Source organism: Odontomachus brunneus, unplaced genomic scaffold (assembly GCF_010583005.1).
Source record: "Odontomachus brunneus isolate Ranch 3 - 2012 unplaced genomic scaffold, Obru_v1 Obru_scaffold_083, whole genome shotgun sequence".
Taxonomy (NCBI): domain Eukaryota; kingdom Metazoa; phylum Arthropoda; class Insecta; order Hymenoptera; family Formicidae; genus Odontomachus; species Odontomachus brunneus.
In genome coordinates this window covers 857,046-874,697 of record NW_022639533.1, presented here as the reverse complement: position 1 = coordinate 874,697, position 17,652 = coordinate 857,046, and the positions used below count along the sequence as shown (strand labels likewise).

The window sequence follows — 17,652 nt, the reverse complement described above, 5'->3', positions numbered from 1 at the left end:
CTTTGGTTTTAATAAAATCTATTGCACATTTAAACAAATTTTATCGTTAGAATGATTTCAAGAAACTAATATTCCGATCAATAAATATAATTTTGTTTGATTTTTCAAATAATTTTATTGCTCAGCAAATCATTTATTGTTTGGTTCAAAGAAGAAAATTGCTTCGCTTAATTTTCTTAATTTACTAAAAGAATCTATAATTTTGTTTAAATAATCTTAAGAAACTAGACATTTCTTCCTTTGCATTAAAAAAATATTCTTTTTTTTCTCGATACACTATAGAACATTCACGTCGAAGATTTCAATTCATTCGAGCTGTTAACCCGTTGAATTCTGCGATGGTCACAGTGATACCACCGCATCTTCTCGTTGAATTACGTATAAAATATGATTTGCCTTTGTACGAGCCTTTGTGCAATCAACTTTGGATATCAATGCGACGGTTATCGTGTTAAAATCGCCCCTGTCGCTGAACACACGTTGCGTTTGACAGGTGCTCTTCCTTGAGCCACGTGCGACGCGAAGCGGCTCAAAAGCCACGGGCAAGAAACAACGCGCGCCAATCGAGAACCTCGTAACTGCAAAGAAGTGGTGGAACCCGCACGTGGGAAGAGAGACGGAGTAAAAGACAGAGAGAGAGAGAGAGAGAGAGGGAGGAAGGGAGGGAGGGAGGGAGAGGGAGATGAAGTGAGACAGCGGCCGCTACACTTAGCTATTTCATTACCTTCACTCGATCCTTGGCCGCAGTGTACACGGAGCCGCGACTACGTTTCGTCCGTTTCGCGCGATTCTCGGTCGCGAAAACGATATCGATCGGTCGCGAAAACGATATCGATCTTCGTGCGCGTGCGCGTACCCGCGAAACACGAATGGATCGCACGTCAAACGCACAGTGATCCCTCAAACTCTCTCTCTCGCTGAAGGATCGAAGGATTTCACGAGATTCCGCGGGAGCAGGTGAGGGCGAGGTGCTGGGTCCTGGGAAATCGTATGTTTCTTGTCCTGTCGCGAGTCTTCCATTCTTCAGGTATGTTCGCTCGGACGTCAAATGATTGCGCTAAGAACACACGCACGCTGCGGAGTATTACCTGGCCACAGTTATGGCCAAAAACGATCCAACCCACATAATTACAATTTTTGAGTTTTTGTCCTTTTTTTTATCAATAGATAGTCTATACATCTTTTCACGTAGAACAAAAAAGATACAAGTCTTGTAGACGCCTAAAATTAATTAAAAAACAATTCCTATTCTTTACTAGTTGCGTCGTTTTTACCTATTTTTTTCAGCATTAAGTTCGTCAATGAATATTTTTAGAGAAAAAAAGATTAACCATGCTTGACTTCTTGAACGATTGCGAAGAACCTCGGTGTGCTACTTATATTTTTTTTAAATCATGTATCAAATTTTCATTTTTATTTTTTTTTAAACATACTTCATATGCATTGGATCATTCTTGCATAACGGCGGCTATTTAAACATGATGTTGCTTATCGTGATCATCATTAACAAACTTAGTACTACTTTTAATGAAAACTTTCTCGATTTGCATCACGAAGAAGAAAGCGTTTCGAACAACTTGCGTGTCGCATTTATGCGTATTGTTTCAACTTGCGCGGTAAATCACACACAGTTTGCACCGCGAATCCAGAAAAAAGTTATCCATAAACAAAAAGTAACCAAACAGCACAGACTTCTGAAAAGACGTCTGAAAGATGTAATAAAATAAAATGTCTTCTGGACGTTTCTGAGACATCTTTTAGAAATTTGTGCTGTCTGGGTATAATTTATTCGCGAATTTATGTTGCGATTGGCCAAAATAATATGATGTAATCAAGTCGAAGAAGCACGGATCTCTCAATTACTCCAAGATTCATGTCAGAATGGCGTCGATCCATTCGCGAGAACCTCTCTCACTCGCCGGAATTCATTCAACAGTCGCCCGCGCGTTCGTTTCACGAATTTCTTTCGGCGACACTTTCGCGCAGTGACTGATTGAAATAGCACGACACTTGTGAAAAGACCATGAAGATTCGGCGGGAAACAACAACAGCGACCGACCGCCACCTCCGTGTGTGAAAGTATGGCGGCATTCGAATTTTATTGTCAATGGCGTTCCGCCGCGTTCAAATCTCGCTCGTAAAAGCGGACAGTTAAAATTTCACAGACCGCAAGTGACTGGCGATCTATAAGAGCGCTCTGAGACTCTCGCGAGATGCGCATGAATCTATGAGAGACACACAGAGAAAGAAAGAGAGAAAGAGAGAAAAAGAAAGAGAATACATGACCCATTCGTCATGCTCAAAGGACAGACCGTTATTAACGTTATCGCCAGATGTATCATTTGCAAATTGAATCCCGTTTTGCCGAAGCGCGAGAGAAGTGCACGCGACTTCGTGTAAAGTGTATATTCGTCGTAAAGTGGAAAATGTCCACCAAAGCGAGCAAAAGCGACGCCCGCGCGCTTTTAACGAGCGTCTCAAGTTTCGATCTCGGCATCTCTTGAGTCAGTGCGCATTTATAGATACTTCGCAGTTGCTGATCGCTGGCGCATTCGCGTCGGTTCATATCGCTTACTTGAACCGCCAATATTCTTTAATGAAACTTAATTGTCCCATGATTGGGACGTAGTTGCAAGCGGAGCTTGCCTCGGCGATCGCGAGGGAACAGGCTCGCGAGTCCCGCCTTCGGGACGGACGGATTGTCGCTGTCGTAACTTTGCGCGATCACCCTTTGAACGATTCCGTTCCCTTTTTTCGTTTTCGTCATCATGAAACGCTGCCTCTCGCTGAAACGCTCCTCACTCTGCGTTCACGGTGTGGGAGCGGAGGGAAACGCCGGGTTTCAACTCTGATTTTAGCGCGAACAAAGAGCGCGGTTACGTAAAGGGCCAATTAAATGCATCGCCCCGCTCGTTTTCGTGTCCGCCGCGGGACAATCACGGTCGTTCTGCAAAAATTGACTCGATGACTGGCGCGTTTTGTCCTCTTTTTTCCCTTTTTCAATGGGAAATCACTTCCTACGCGACGAACGAATCGCTGCGGAACTGCTGGGAAGGAGGCGCGACGCTCTAGTTGAGGGGCTCTTTTCTCTCTTAGTTCTCCTCTTTTATTCGATAAACGGCACGTAACACTTTAATTTTAACACCCCGCGCAACCGACATTCGTTTCGCGGACGGCGCCACGCCGAATAATGGCCGCTAATTATTGCCTTCCGCGTGCTACGAGAACGAGAATTCTCTATCCTCGTCCAGCATTGCGAAATTCTCTTTCCCCCCGTCGGGATTTCGTAACACACATGCAAGGAGCGAAGGAAGCGACACGACTAAGGTGTATGTATGACTCGAGCGCCTCGAGTGCGATTAATCCACAAAAAAATAATTGTAGCTAAATTACGGGAGTAAAAATAAGATTGCTCACTCTTAGAATGAAGCAGTAAAAATATTTCTTGAATCAATGAAAGGCATATTTCACCGATATAAATCTGTGTACAAATTCGTTATACCTTATGCAAAATCCAAATTCTGCGTTTGTGGTGATGGAATTAGCAGCCTCTACGTGATTTGTATACAATGATACTGTCTGTATTTACAAACTATATCAACAATAGGAACAGTCGTTGCTATTAATTGATTTTTCCAGCGAGATTTTTTATTTATTGCAATGCTGTGCTTATAATTGAACCACCACCTATAAGTATATCATATCAGTGAAGAATATACTGATTATATTCTAGAGGGTATAGTTCTGAAGGAATTCATCGTTCGATTCTCATAAAATTTATGTGAAATAATTCTAAATATTTCAAATGAATATGTTTAAAGGGTTTTTTTGACAATTAACTGATAACGTTGAAATAATGGTTGTACTTATAGCAGTGATTGACTTAAGTTAGGTTCTTACGCCCACACATATATTGCTAATACTAAAATAATTGCTTTTTACCTATAAAATATGTTATTTGAATTTATTACTTTGATTGATTTTTCATACAGATTTTTCTGGTACTTTTTAATATTTATCCGTGGTGTGTAAACTTTTGGAAATATCTATATTCATTATTTTAACATTATCTCAATTAATTTCCAATTGTGCAAAAAAGATATTTAGGTATGCAGATGGAGAGTATTTGAAACCATTCTACCGAATTTCACGAGAACCAGAAGACGGAGTTTCTTGAAACAACAACTAGAACTAACATTGTTTACGCTTACACTATAAAAGAAACTCTGTTGAGAACAATTCGAATCAAGCTAAACGAATTCAATTTCAGGCTTGGTTATAAGGAATTATTGTCTTAATTCTTTCAGCAAAAGTCTCGCATTCTTTTGTTCTTTTGTTTGTGTAAAATCAAATTTAGTTTAACGAGACGATCGTAAAACTAATGACTCAACTCATTATCGGTCGTCGTAATCATTGGACTCACTTAATCTTCCACTAGAAGTAACAGAATTACTCGTATTATGCAGTTAAAGGTTAGCCTTCTGGTAGTCGAAAGAACATCTATATTATACACAATTGCGGCTCGGTCTTGTCGATCTTTCGTCGTTAACTAAATTTTGTAATTTAGTTTTCTACGTCCGACTGCTCATCTGACTCAATTTTTATTCGACCCGATTGCTGATTGTGCAACAGAACTGCGTAACCCTGAAACTTAGATCTTTCTGCACGATTCTTTTTCCTAATTGCGTCAATCTTTTACTGTTTACTAAATTTTGCAATTCAGTTCTCTACGTCTGATTGCCGATTTTTACACAATCTCAGTCGACTGCTGTTTGTGCAACAAAATTTGCATAATTCTGAGACATAATTCTTTTTAGCTGACTTTTTTTCGGGATGTCAGGAGACATTTTTATGCACTGGCGAGAAAATAAAATATAACGCGCGCAATAAAACAAAATTTGCGTTTAAGTGCAGCGACGTGTGTATTCAGAAGACGTCACTGACCTATCGCGACCCGATCGTGAACCAGCAGCCATTCTTTCGCCGTTGACACGCGGTACTCTCGACGGTGTGTCACGTCACCCAGAGATCCGGCGATTTAAAATTCGGATCCCGACAAAAGAACGAGCGAGACCGGATTGCAATCGCGACCGACGAGCGATGCCGTTACTTTTATGCCGAGACTCTCATTATCTGTCCTTTTATGTACTTTAATGCATTTCGCGCCGTCATTTCCATCGTCGTGAAACCGACTGCGCTTTCGAGCAGACAAAAATCTGGCCGTGCCTCTGTAACTTTCTGCCGGCAACAGAGATCTGCCTTTTATCGCTCCACCTGTTATAATATCTCGGGACTCACCATAGGTTTATGCACCAAAGTCGTCTTGTATAATCGCGTTGAAGGATAGTTCCCTTTTAGCGATGTTCTCTGCTTTGGCTCAGGGTCTCGATCGCGCTCTCGCTTTCGTTCAAGTGTTAATTTAATCGCGTCTCTTCTACCTCGCCATGCAAATACCGGACGATCGCCGATCGACGAACGATAGCGCGCACTTCGCGATCGAGAGATCCTCGCCGAGTATTTACGTAAGAACAGCAAGTGCCTGTAAATGTGGCGTGGGAGTCGACCAGTTCACATGCAACGTTTCCTCGACTTTCTAAGTTCCGATAGTGCTGTACTCTGCTCGTTGACCACCGCCGTTGTCTTTATCTACAAAATCGGCGAGACTTTTCACGTCGTGAAAAAGGATCCGAGCAAGCCCCGGCTATCTCGAGCCAGCCGCTTTTTTCATGATTTTAACGTCGCATTTATCATACGAGAAGCGGTGATTTGGTGACGGCCGATCTAAAAGAGAGAGCGAATCGGCAGTGAGAAAGAAGGAGACACTTTCGATCGCGCCGTCGCTCTCTGTCGCGTCCACGTATGATTACGAATACTAATTAACGGTGAAATTGGCACACACGCGTCACCGATTGCGTTCACCTGTGACACACCGGTGAGGAAGTTCTTTCTCTCAATTGTAGACGCAAATGGAACGACACGCTGTCTAAGTGGAGATTTCCTCGGTGAAATTTAACGAGTCTTTACGTTTCTAATGGAAGCTTATAACGAATGACTGAAAAAAATTCCGCGTAATATACTCTCACCTATCTAATATACATAACAGAACACGGCAAAAAGTCTACGAGAGAAGTAGATACATTTAGATAACAGCAGATATATACTTCATCCCGTCTTATTATGCATAAATCCCACTCCTTTTTATATGTCCGCATATTTTACATGTTGCACGGGTTCGGGGCCGAATGCGATGAAAGAAATTAATGCGCACATAAATGCCGCATCAACGACCAGAGAAGACCGCGTCTGTTTGGCCCAAGGAGAATGTCGGCCATATGCTTCATTTATGTATTCATCGTGAAAGGAACAGTGGAAATGAGATCGTAAATGTACCTTTTAGCTCATTAGGTACTTTTCCCCGAGAGAGAGAGAGAGAGAGAGAGAGAGAGAGAGAGAGAGAGTTTTATGCAAGTGTATGATATACTATTTTGGATAAAAAACAATCTTTATTCATAAAATAATCAAAATCGACTATATGGATGGACAAAGTAAAATTGGTCACTATGTAAGGGCAAGATTGTGGAGACCTCTCGTGGAGACTCCGGACTAATCAGACCATATATTTTACACGTAGCTTTCTTTATCCCGAGTTCTGAAAAATTCTGAAAAATGTGCTATATAGCCCCGGTCTCTCCTATTTAAGAGTCCTGTTGCGTACGCGTTATTCATGTTAATTGAACCGTATAAATACCACGGCGGAGGCTGCGACAATAAATTCTCGCCGTCGTCCTACTTCTCTACGTTTTGTCTTCATCCGCTCGCGAGATCTACTTACGGTAATATTGTTGCGATCTCGGGAAAATATACCGACGTGATAGGGTGATGCAGAATCAATCTACATGAATAAACGCGACTAGTCGCAACGAATCGAGTGAGATGACTGTTTATTCTGTTACTTATTTTTCACCCTGCATTTTACACTCCGTGCTATCGCAGAAGTGCCATATATGTTTTATTTCGCACCTAATGAGTCGAATTTGACCCTCGATCACTCTGCGAGTAAAAACAGGAGAATCTAAAAAGCGTTAAATTCTATCACGGACGCAAGAAACAGACGATCCTCTTCTCGTCTTGAGAAAGAAGAGAACGTTCATTAATCAGGATTGGAAGCATCACAATGAATAATAAGTAATAAATCTACTTCACCCTACTTCAACAGACAATGATGAGCCACTCGCCCACAATCTACATAGACGTGCGAATCCATCATTGTATACGCGCGATACTTTACGATCGAAACGCGGAATTTGCAAGCGTCTTTTCAACTTGAAAAAATCAAATTTCTGCAGCACATACAAATTTTTTAAATTAATTTTAATTTAAATTTACTTCGTTTAAAATTCACTCAAAATTTGCTAATTAGTACACCCCAAACAAATATGTTGATATACATTCACATATTTTTGTTAAAAATCTAAATTTTTGTAAAATCTCCGCCTGTCAGTGATACACCTGCAAGCTTGCCGCTTGCTATTTCTACAAAATTCCTCAGGGAAATTCCGGAGATGCTCTTTTACCAACGACTGAAAGAAATTCTAACTCAAACCGCGTAATTCGATTATTCTCTGATCACAAGGAACCAACACGATTGAGACTCCACAGATTCCTCGGAGATTAAGCACATTTACTCGAACAATTACTTTGCGTCTTCGCGAAATATAGGATTACTTTGCGAAATATAGAAAGCAAAACGAGCAGAAATCAAAATGTACACGGAAATTTTCCCAAATAGCAATCTAATGATAGGCATTCAATTGCCGGGCTGTTTGGAGAATCCAATCTTTCCGTACGTCGGAAGATTTCACCTAACTAGCTGACTAATGCTGGACACCACAATTTAGCAAGAACAAGCAATATTATTCTGCAAATTGCTTAAATTGCGTTGCACCGTCGAGAAGAGTAAATCGCATTGCACAGTGGTATTTTTCCAATTTCTTGGCCAAAACCCTAAATATAAAATATTTTTTCCAAAGGTTGTTCGTCACTTTAGAATAAAGAGGAAAGATATAAGAATGCATGGTGTGTATATTAACCCTTCACGTCAAGCTCAATCTAGCGTGGACTTCTTTAAAGTTACGTCATGTATTTGAAAATTTCTTTATAATTTTAACTTGTAATTTTTTAAAATTTTGATAAATATTTATATTTGAAAATTAAATAAGGCACGCATGTAAAATGCAGTGCAAATGACGAAAATGACAGATTGATATAAATTGAAAGTAATCTATTCTGTAGTATTCGATCGATACACACCCACATACGTATAACTGAAGATTAAAATTAATAGATTTATGTATACTCTTTCCGATTCCGAAAAAAGTTCTTGTACCTTGTTGCAACTCGAATCAGTAACTCGAGTTTTATAATAAAATTTAGTGATATAACCTTGCAACTTAATATTATTCATATTCGCATGACTATATTTACATGACTTGCTATCCATTATTATGTTCCCAGTAGTACATTTCCGATTTTATATGGATAAGCACAATCTACGATCTAAAATTCACCACTGAGAGGAAAAAGTATCTAAAGAAAAAAAAACATTTATTTGTGATGGATACTATAATAGCACATTTACTTAAAATAGTATAAAATATTTTTTAAATAAGAAGATACACATTTTCTTAAAATCTTAAAGAAACCTCAGCTTTCCATGAAAGCAATAGTTTATTCTATTTAGGGCCGGTTGTACCAACTTCTTAGTAAGTTAATTGATGATACACATTTTCTTAAAACCTTAAAGAAACCTCAGCTTTCCATGAAAGCAATAGTTTATTCTATTTAAGGCCGGTTGTACCAACTTCTTAGTAAGTTAATTGATCGTTAAATCACATACGTTTGTCTTTGTTTTTCCCTTAATTCACATAATTTGTCCTTAAATGAAATAATTTAGATTTAAATAAATATGTTATTAGTGTATCCACCGAATAAATATTTACTATATTTTAGTCATGTTTCCCTCGCAGTGTGCGGGCTCCGGTAGCCTCGTCGGTGGCGGAAAAGCGCGCGTGCACCGCAATATACGACACAGACGTGAAATACCACGAGATTCGATAGTAAGTGCACTGCCTCCGCCTCCGCCGTCGCCGCCCGCTTGACAGGTCGACTCCACGTGGAGTCGCACGCTCCGCTTCGCCGCTTTATAGCGTTAGGCCAGGCCTACGTTCACCGAGGCAACGATCGCCCGCACTTGCACTTTTTACGAGAACCTGTTCGCCACACCCACGGGCGATGTGAATCGCGGCGAGATATCGAGATATCGCGAAAAGAGCGCGACTGGGACCCTGCACGGCCACACGCCGAGGGCAGGGGAGAAGGGGGAGGCACTTCCCCGTTATACTCTCTTCGTTCGCCGCTAACGCGAACGGTAACACGATTACGCGGATGTATCGCAGCTGCTGCGCGAGGAGAATCCCGTCCGGCAGTTGACATGTCGTAGTGCACGTCGATGAGGACATTGAGCCTCAATAAAGCCTTAATCAGACCATTTAAAGCGAAAATTCTCATTAGGGAGAATTCACAACTCGATAGAAAGACAAAAAAGCAGAAAAAGCAGAAGTCAATTAGAATTCGCGCTGGTGATCAAGTCGACAGTTTCTGCTTTTCTACCAGCGCGAGTTTGGCTTCCTGTTTTCTGCTTTTCTTTCTCTCTCTCTGCTAAGATATAAATTCTTCCTCTATAATCATCATAATATTTGGATAAGATAGAATACAATATGATATGATATATTAAACTGTCAAAATGACAGATTAGCGGAATAATTAGTAGTTATAACTCAATTGTTGGTTCCTTGATTCATCAGAAATGATTAACTAAACAGTTTTATTCTTATATTTATTTTTATATTCTTCTTTCTTTCTTTTTTTTTTACTTAATGTTCGACACGCGCTTTAATTTTTCAGTCGACTCGTCGTCGATAGCTTCCGTCACCCGTGATCACTCGGTCGAGACAATTGCTTTTATTTCTAGTATTTTATGAGTGGAGTCTTTCTATCTGCTGTGCGTCAATGACTCCTCGATAATTTTCTTCTAATGGGAGACGATATAGCAATAGGAAGATGGTAGAGAAAGTAGCGGACAAAGTCGAAAAAATTTCAGACGACCCGTTGTGAGAACGGAAAAACAAAGTTGTAATGATTATTCGGCCGGTACGAATACTTTCACGTTAAGAAAGAGAAAAAAAGGAACGAAAAGAAAAGGACGACTTTATCCACTCACTAGAGACGATGTTTTTGCACAATCGTGATCTGTCGAGCACCAATGTTCTTTATCGACCAATAAATTTAAACCTTCTACCTTCCGCATCGTGTGTAAATAGAACTTCAGGTTCTACATGTAACACTACAGTGTACTCTTAAAGTTTCTCCGAGTGAAATTCCAATGGAAAAGTAGAGTGGATTTCGAATAAATTTGATATGCTTATGATAAATTTGCGGATACATGAGCTTATGAAACACTTGAAACAGCAAGTAACATTTACCCGAATACAGTATGCATGCACTTTTCTGCGTGTATTTTCACCATCGCTTCGAGTGCATTTTCACTCGAGCTTGAGAGACCTCGCTCCAAGAAGTTTACAGAGCACAATGTATGACGTTGGCCGCGCTTACAATTCGAGATAAAACGTCGGAGAAAAGTATCGATCGAACGAGAGATACTCTTTAAAAATCCAGTAAAATCCTATAAAATCGACGAAAGAGTCGTAACATGATATTAATCAAATCGCGAGCAACGAGAGCAGGAAGGGAAAGATGCGCGGGCATTGCGAAATCGGCTTCTTACCGTTGCACGACGCAACAACCTTGCACCTCGTGCCATGAGCGCAACAAGGTGAGCGCGCATTACTTGAGAGCGGGCGATCCTGTTCGATTATTACACCATCTGAGCATAGGTCTGGATGTTTATTGGAACGTATCGTCGCGCTCAGCCGGCAATTATCATTCCGCGACGGTAGACCGTCATAGAATTTGCAGAAACCACGCGATATGATGACCTCATCAACCGTTCTCGCGCGTCGGCTCGCTTCTGACGTTCGTCGGAAAGAACCCCGCTGTTCGCGCCTCTCTAAAGTGTAACGTATCGTCGTCGTCGATACCGTTCCGAGAAACCGACGGAGAAAATCCACCGTCGGCTCGCGCGGTGATTGCCTTTGAATACATTCCCGACGCACACGTGCGCGAACGCGTATACACACACCTACACACACATACATACACATACACGTGCGCGGGCGCGCGCACCTTACGTAAGGAAAACAAGAGAAATTGTATCATTTTGTTCGGCGGGGCCGCAGTGCGGGACCGCGCGCGTTCACGCGCCGCCGAAACTTTCACCACGTTTATTACTAACGTGCTCGTTACACGGCACGGCCGACCACGTCGTCCGTTCCGTTATTTTGCGCCGCGCGCTTCCTGCAGTACGCGGCTTGTTTTTGGCGGAAGGAAAACGCCTTCGTGAAATTGTCCTGGGCGATGTTGCGGACAAACGTGGTCGGCGCGACTTGCCCGATGAAAGAACGGCGGCGCGCGAGTCCGCTCTCCAGCCGGACAGTCGCTCGCTCGTAATTACGGAAATTTCGTCGCAGCCACGACAACGTCCGAGAGCGCGTTATTGATCCTTTCCGGTCTAGCGATTTCAATCGGAGTCGCATACATTGTCTCTTGCATAAGCGACGTTGACCAACTCCAGGATAGCTGAAACGTTCTCTCGAATTTCTCGAGGGATTCGACTCGGGAGGGAGCAGGGATACGACAGGCAATTACCGGCGGAACGAATCGAGTGCACTGACAGAAGCTCTCTGAGATGGCGCCAATTCGGGATATCTTCTTCAATGGAGAAAAAGAAAGAAAAAAAAAAACTGGTTACATTACTAATGTCACGTTACTTTCGGTTGTCTTTCTTCCGCTGAAAGAGTAATAATGACCGAATCGTTTGGACAACTCCAGTAGGAGTCTGTAGTTCTTTCTTTTCTTTTTTTTTCTTTTTTACGGCTCGATTTTTACGGGTGTCGAAAGTGAGATCTTCAGTTAGTTTTTATTGGCCTTTTTCTTCTTCTTAAAAATATTAATCCTTTAAGACCCAGGCATCGGTCCCATTCGAGTAAAACTTTTTTTTCAGAAAATAGTCTTAAGAGATGCTCCTGGTGAAGAGTTTTATGGCCGGGTAAAACCGTCGAGAAATACGATTTTTTTAATGTACATAACTATGTATATTCATGCTTGTACTGTGTGCCTTGGTTACAGATCAATAAATCTTTTCACTATAATAAGAGATGAATATAAGAGCGCCAACCTTATATTTTAAGATGACATCGATGGAAAAATGAGAAAATTAAATTTGTTTACTTCTTTCGTGAAAAATTTTACACAATTTCGGACGTCAACAATTCTGTTCTGCGATTGCCGTATTGATTTCTTCAGCGAGAAAATCACTATCTCACAAGCTAGAACGAAGAATATAGCTTTATCTAGGACAGGTCAACAGTATCATATCGATGGAATCATTATTTTGTCAATATAAAAAATTTAGAGTGGACTCAAGATGAATGTACATAGTTATGTGCACTGGACCTCAAAGGATTAAGATAAAATCACGGTGAAAAATAGATACTTTACGAGATACTTAGTTTTTATATCAGAGAATATCAGCGAATACGTCAAAGTACTTACTTTTCATCAACCTTACTTTCACATTTTCATGCGTAGATTAACGAAGACAATATATTTATATAAAAATAAATTGAATGCTTAAAAAAATTTAAGTTTAAAAAAACTTGCTATTAGAAATATGAATTTACTGTTAAAAAAACTTGAATATTTAGGTAGTAAAAAAAGATCAGTGACAGAAATATTGCACCCCTTTACCTCGACGGATTTCAAAACGCATCCGACATTCGAAAAGGAAATTTATCTTTTGAGAATAACGAAAAATAAAATCCTCCTATTAGATACGGACGCGTTGCGAACACGTTCTGCAGAAAGTGTTGCAATCTCTCTGTCACTGACCGCCACTGACTACCTGCGACTTGAGTGCTCGGGTATAGAAATATCCGGTTTATATCGACTGCATTTTTAAGCTAGAACAAATTTACGAGGAAACCGTTGAAAAGACTGAGAAATTGCTCGTTCAGACTAAGTCGGCCGTGTGAATATCGATGTTGGATGAAAGTACGGAAAACAATCTTTGCAGTATGTCACGGAAGAACGGTGCCTACGTTAGCGCGCTGCTCGTCCTGCTGCTCGAGCTGACAGCATCGACCGTGGTCCTACCGAGGCCACCCTCGTCGCTCAATCACATCCGCCATGATCAGCGGGAGTTGTCCGCGCGGAAGGCGGTCCAGGGCAAGTCTCTGCACGGCGTCTCGCGGAACATCGACGCGGGGAGACCCGATACGGAGGACTACAGGTATCACGATATTCTTCAATCGTCCTTTAATCCTGGCTCACAATAGGCCTTCAGCCTTTTGTTCTAGGATCAAAATTTCGGACCAAAACTCTAGTAGAAAATCACGTTACTTTCAATTGTCTTTCTTCCGCTGAAAGAGTGATGACCGAAACATTTGGATAACTCCAACAGGAGTCTGTGTAATGTTTTTTTTTTCCTTTCTTTTATTTTCACGACTCGATGGGTGTCGAAAGTAAGATCTTCCGTTAGTTTTTTTATTGACCTTTTTTTCCTTCTTAAAAATATTAATTCTTTAAGATCCAGACATATCGGTCCCGTTCGAGTAAAACTTTTTCACGAAATAGTCTCAAAAGACGCTCCTTATGAAGAGTTTTATGGTCCGAGTAAAACCGTCGAGAAATACGATTTTTTTAATGTACATAATTATATACATTACTAACGTGACAAATGGCGTTTCTCGCACTGCCAAAAGTCAGAATAACGCCAAAAATTAAGGATTATTATCTATAATAGTGAGGAAAACGTCTTTTGTCAGAAATAAAGGAGAGTTCTGAGAGATGATAACAATGATTTAGCTAAATTCGCGCTATCTCTATTAAACCACATACTTTTCGAGCGACCCACATATCTACGACCTACGTAGATATGGACTTATCCGGTCCCTCGCGCGCGACTTGAGATCGCACGATTCGAAACAGTGTGCACTTCGCCTTAATCCTCGCCTTGATATCGCTAGATCAAGCGGCCTTTTCCATTACGCGTTTTCTTTTTCTGCGTTTTTCTTTTTTCATAACCGCCGACCAGTATCGATATTATATTCCACCGCCGTCGCAGGTTGCCCCAGCAATTCACTTTCGCTCGCATGCCTTTATGCGAGTTACACACCGGCGAACCGAGCCTCATAAACGCACGCCTACAAAGACCGAATCTCGCAATGAATACTTCTTTCTCCCTCACTGATAATTTCGTCGGGTATTAACGAGACGGCCGGCAAAGTAAATCGTTAATGCGTTGCCCACGCAACGAGCCATTATTCCAGTCTACTTAACAGCTCCTCTTTGGAAAAGCCCCGCGTCGCGGGTTGCGAAACGAATATCCATTTATTTCGACCTCGCGCTTCTAAATCGCTCCGGCGAACAAAAGCAGAAAATCTTACCTCGGCCGCCGTTGTTGTTTCCCAGCGTCGGAAAGCGACCCAATTAGCGCGAATGAAAAGCCGCCTTCGCTGGCAGCACGAGAAACGTGAGAACCGGCCGAGTAATTACTCGCGTAATTTCAGCGAGGAGGTAGGATTTACGTGGATTACGTGGATAATTTGTATCCCCCGTGCCACCCCTCCCCCTCCCCCGTTATCCTTCAATATCGGACGAGAGGCGATTTCGCTAAATATTAAGCATTTCGCGGCGATTTGTTCAATCCCTCTTCTCTCTTTCGCGCACTCGCAGAATCGCAATCGCTGCGGTTTAATAAGGCGACGTTGACGCCCGCGAGCGGCAAGGGGAGAGAAGCATCTCGGCGAACAATGACACCTGCAACGCCGAGTGAAAATCGAATGACGACCGCGACACAGAGAGCGATCTTACCCTTTGCAATCCCACCGCGCATCTCGCGTCGTACCGCCACTAATATCGGATTAGTGACCCGACCGGATTATCTACCACCCGCTGTTCTCGTACCGTGTATTTACGGCTGATTGCGCGGCTTAAAATCTCACACCGCTCAATACCCGATGATCGTCCCGCGAAGAGTCGCAACGAAAGACTGCGTAAATCCGCGCGAAATTAAATTTCTAGTTTCTCACTGCCGCGGGCAAAGGATTAGCAAAAAAAGTTGAAATATAGCCGCGACAGCGAAGACTCGTATTTACAGTCGTGACTTGAAACTTGTCTTGAGACGCACGAGATACTCAGATCTGAATATACAGTTAAATCCGAATTTCTCAATCGAACCGCATGATATGTCAAATCGTGTGACATCATATCTGTAATCATCATTCAATGGAAAAATTCACATTCAATTTCTAAACTCAAACAATCAATTCCTATTTTTAATTTCTTGCAGACTAAAATTAGGATTTTGATAAAAAAAAAGAAATTACTATGATTAAACCAACATATCAACATTATACACAAACTTCAAAATTATTGACCGTTTTGTCTGGAAAATTTGTTTTGTTCAGAGAGGAAAGCTTATAATTCATAGTTATACTCCAGATATGTGTGTACATATATACACATATTTCAACACTTATGTGCCTTTATGTGCCTCTTTCTATTATCCATACATCTTGATTATATTGTCTGATGCACAAATCAAAAGCATTAATAAGAAAAATGAATGATATTTTTGTATTTGTAATAATATTCATCTAAACTTTTTGTTCCAAATTAACATGCATTACTTAAATAATAACACAAAATCGTGATTTTGTTCCATAAAAATCATAAAATTATGAATGATCCCACTGAAAATACGACACTGCAGCTTCCCTAGAAACCTCCTTAAGTTTATTGTAAGACACTGCAAGGGTCGTTTTATCGGCTGCATAACATTCTAAGATGAAATTGAGACAATCTCAAATATAAGATCCGACTATGACATATGAACAGCACCCTAAGTTAATTTTTTTGCACCCAGACTCCTCGAGATCGAGTTGCAGAGCGCGGAGGAAATGGACGCGACGAACCTGCAGGGTCTGGTGCGTGCGATGCTGAAGCAGCAGCAGCAGCAACAGGGCGAACAAACGCCCAACGATAGCTACCCGAATCCCGAGGTGATCCCACACTCGATTCTCGGCGTGCGGGACATAGGACTAGGTCCCAATTATCGCGTGGACACCTTCGACGACGACAAGCGCGTCTTATTGAGCCCGCCAAAGTTGCAAAGCCTCGACGAGAAGCTCTATTACCTAAAAAGCGGTCGGCCCAAGGTTTACGTGAACGTGCGAGGAAATAGCGGCCGCAAAGGAGAATCCGTGTCGCCGACCGCAACCCCGAGCGAAGGCCCGGCGGGGTTCCTCAGGGTAACGCGACCCTTCGAGAGACAAACCGACCGGAAAATACGGGACAAGAAAGCACCGCCTAAAAAATTCGACCGCCGCGTTGACGGGATTGTTTTGGAAAACGAGCCGGTCGGCAAAGTGAACGATCAAGGAGCGTCTTATGGAGCAGACGACCTGTCGACCACAGAGAACTCGTTGGTCACGTCCAGCGAGCTGCCGAAACAGATACCCGCGCCACCCAGCAAAGTCCGGGGACGAGTGCTGATGGTGCAGACCACGCCAGTGCAGAGGTACGCGCTGAGAAGGACGGACATCCTGCCAGGATACAGCTTCGCCGATGAATGAACGCGCGCGAGGACTCGCGACGTTGGCTCGTTTCGTGGGTTCGATCGCGATTTCTGCGTGGACGCGCGACACAACCCTGAAGATCCTCGGCATGGTTTTTGTCCGAGAGCGCGAGAAGATGCACCGACGACGAGCCGCGGAACGGAAAATCAAACGTGCGCGATGGGAACGCAGGATTTCCGAGCGAGCCGACGTTCTCGAGCGGACGTCGCGGTATTTTTGGAAACCATGACGAGGGGCTAGCTGTGATTGCACGAAAAAAAAGAGAAAAAAGAAAACACGTCTCCGCACTCGACGTGAGTTCAACGCGGTTAGCACACGTTGAATTCTCGAGACGCCGAGTACAGGCCTCGGGCTTAATTTATGCTGAGCATAACAACTTAGGGTAAAGAGCGCATAACTCGTTATTTATATAGATTAATATATGCTTTTGTAATATAGAGTCGACTAATATAGAGTTAAGAGAGTACAATAATATATTAACTTGCAGTTGAGCAATAAATGAACGAGAAAGCGAATGTCCTTGTCTGCGCTGTTTTGGCGCTGTCCGGTTTTCATACTCGACGAAAAGTCGAATGACAAAGCGTGCATTGAGAATTCATATTGAACGCGAGTCGCGGAAATAGTGACATCAACTCACCTGTTCCGCCTTTAACGTGAGCTCGATGAAGATCTGCTGTAACTTCTCGTTCACGAAATTGATGCAAAACTGCTCGAAGCCGTTTTTGTCGAAGATCTCAAAGCCGTATATGTCCAGAATGCCTATCTCGTATCCGTCCGTGTTTGTCTCCATAGCCGAGTTCACTCTCTGCGGAATCATTCGTCGTCATTCAATGAAGAA

At 42.1% G+C, this 17,652-nt stretch overlaps 2 protein-coding genes across 3 annotated transcripts in view; one reads left to right on the top strand and one right to left on the bottom strand.

The window, feature by feature from the left end:
- Window positions 1–17,652, bottom strand: part of LOC116847776 (unconventional myosin-If-like) — a 46,199-nt gene that overhangs the window by 13,911 nt on the left and 14,636 nt on the right. For both annotated transcript variants that reach the window (XM_032823127.1, XM_032823126.1), the window contains exon 10: window positions 17,452–17,619. In XM_032823127.1, the coding sequence (XP_032679018.1) occupies window positions 17,452–17,619 (168 nt within the window). The remainder of the gene's footprint in view (window positions 1–17,451; window positions 17,620–17,652) is intronic.
- Window positions 740–17,455, top strand: LOC116847779. The gene is made up of 3 exons (XM_032823135.1): window positions 740–1,027; window positions 13,250–13,465; window positions 16,103–17,455. The coding sequence occupies exons 2-3, from the start codon at window positions 13,251–13,253 to the stop codon at window positions 16,809–16,811; spliced, it is 924 nt and encodes a 307-aa protein (XP_032679026.1). The 5' UTR covers window positions 740–1,027; window position 13,250; the 3' UTR covers window positions 16,812–17,455.

Bases quoted from the DNA above. Each gene is read 5' to 3' on its own strand.
- LOC116847779 (XM_032823135.1), top strand. From the start codon at position 13,251: ATGTCACGGAAGAACGGTGCCTACGTTAGCGCGCTGCTCGTCCTGCTG. The intron at 13,466-16,102 runs GTATCACGATAT...TTTTGCACCCAG, and splicing joins CCCGATACGGAGGACTACAG to ACTCCTCGAGATCGAGTTGC.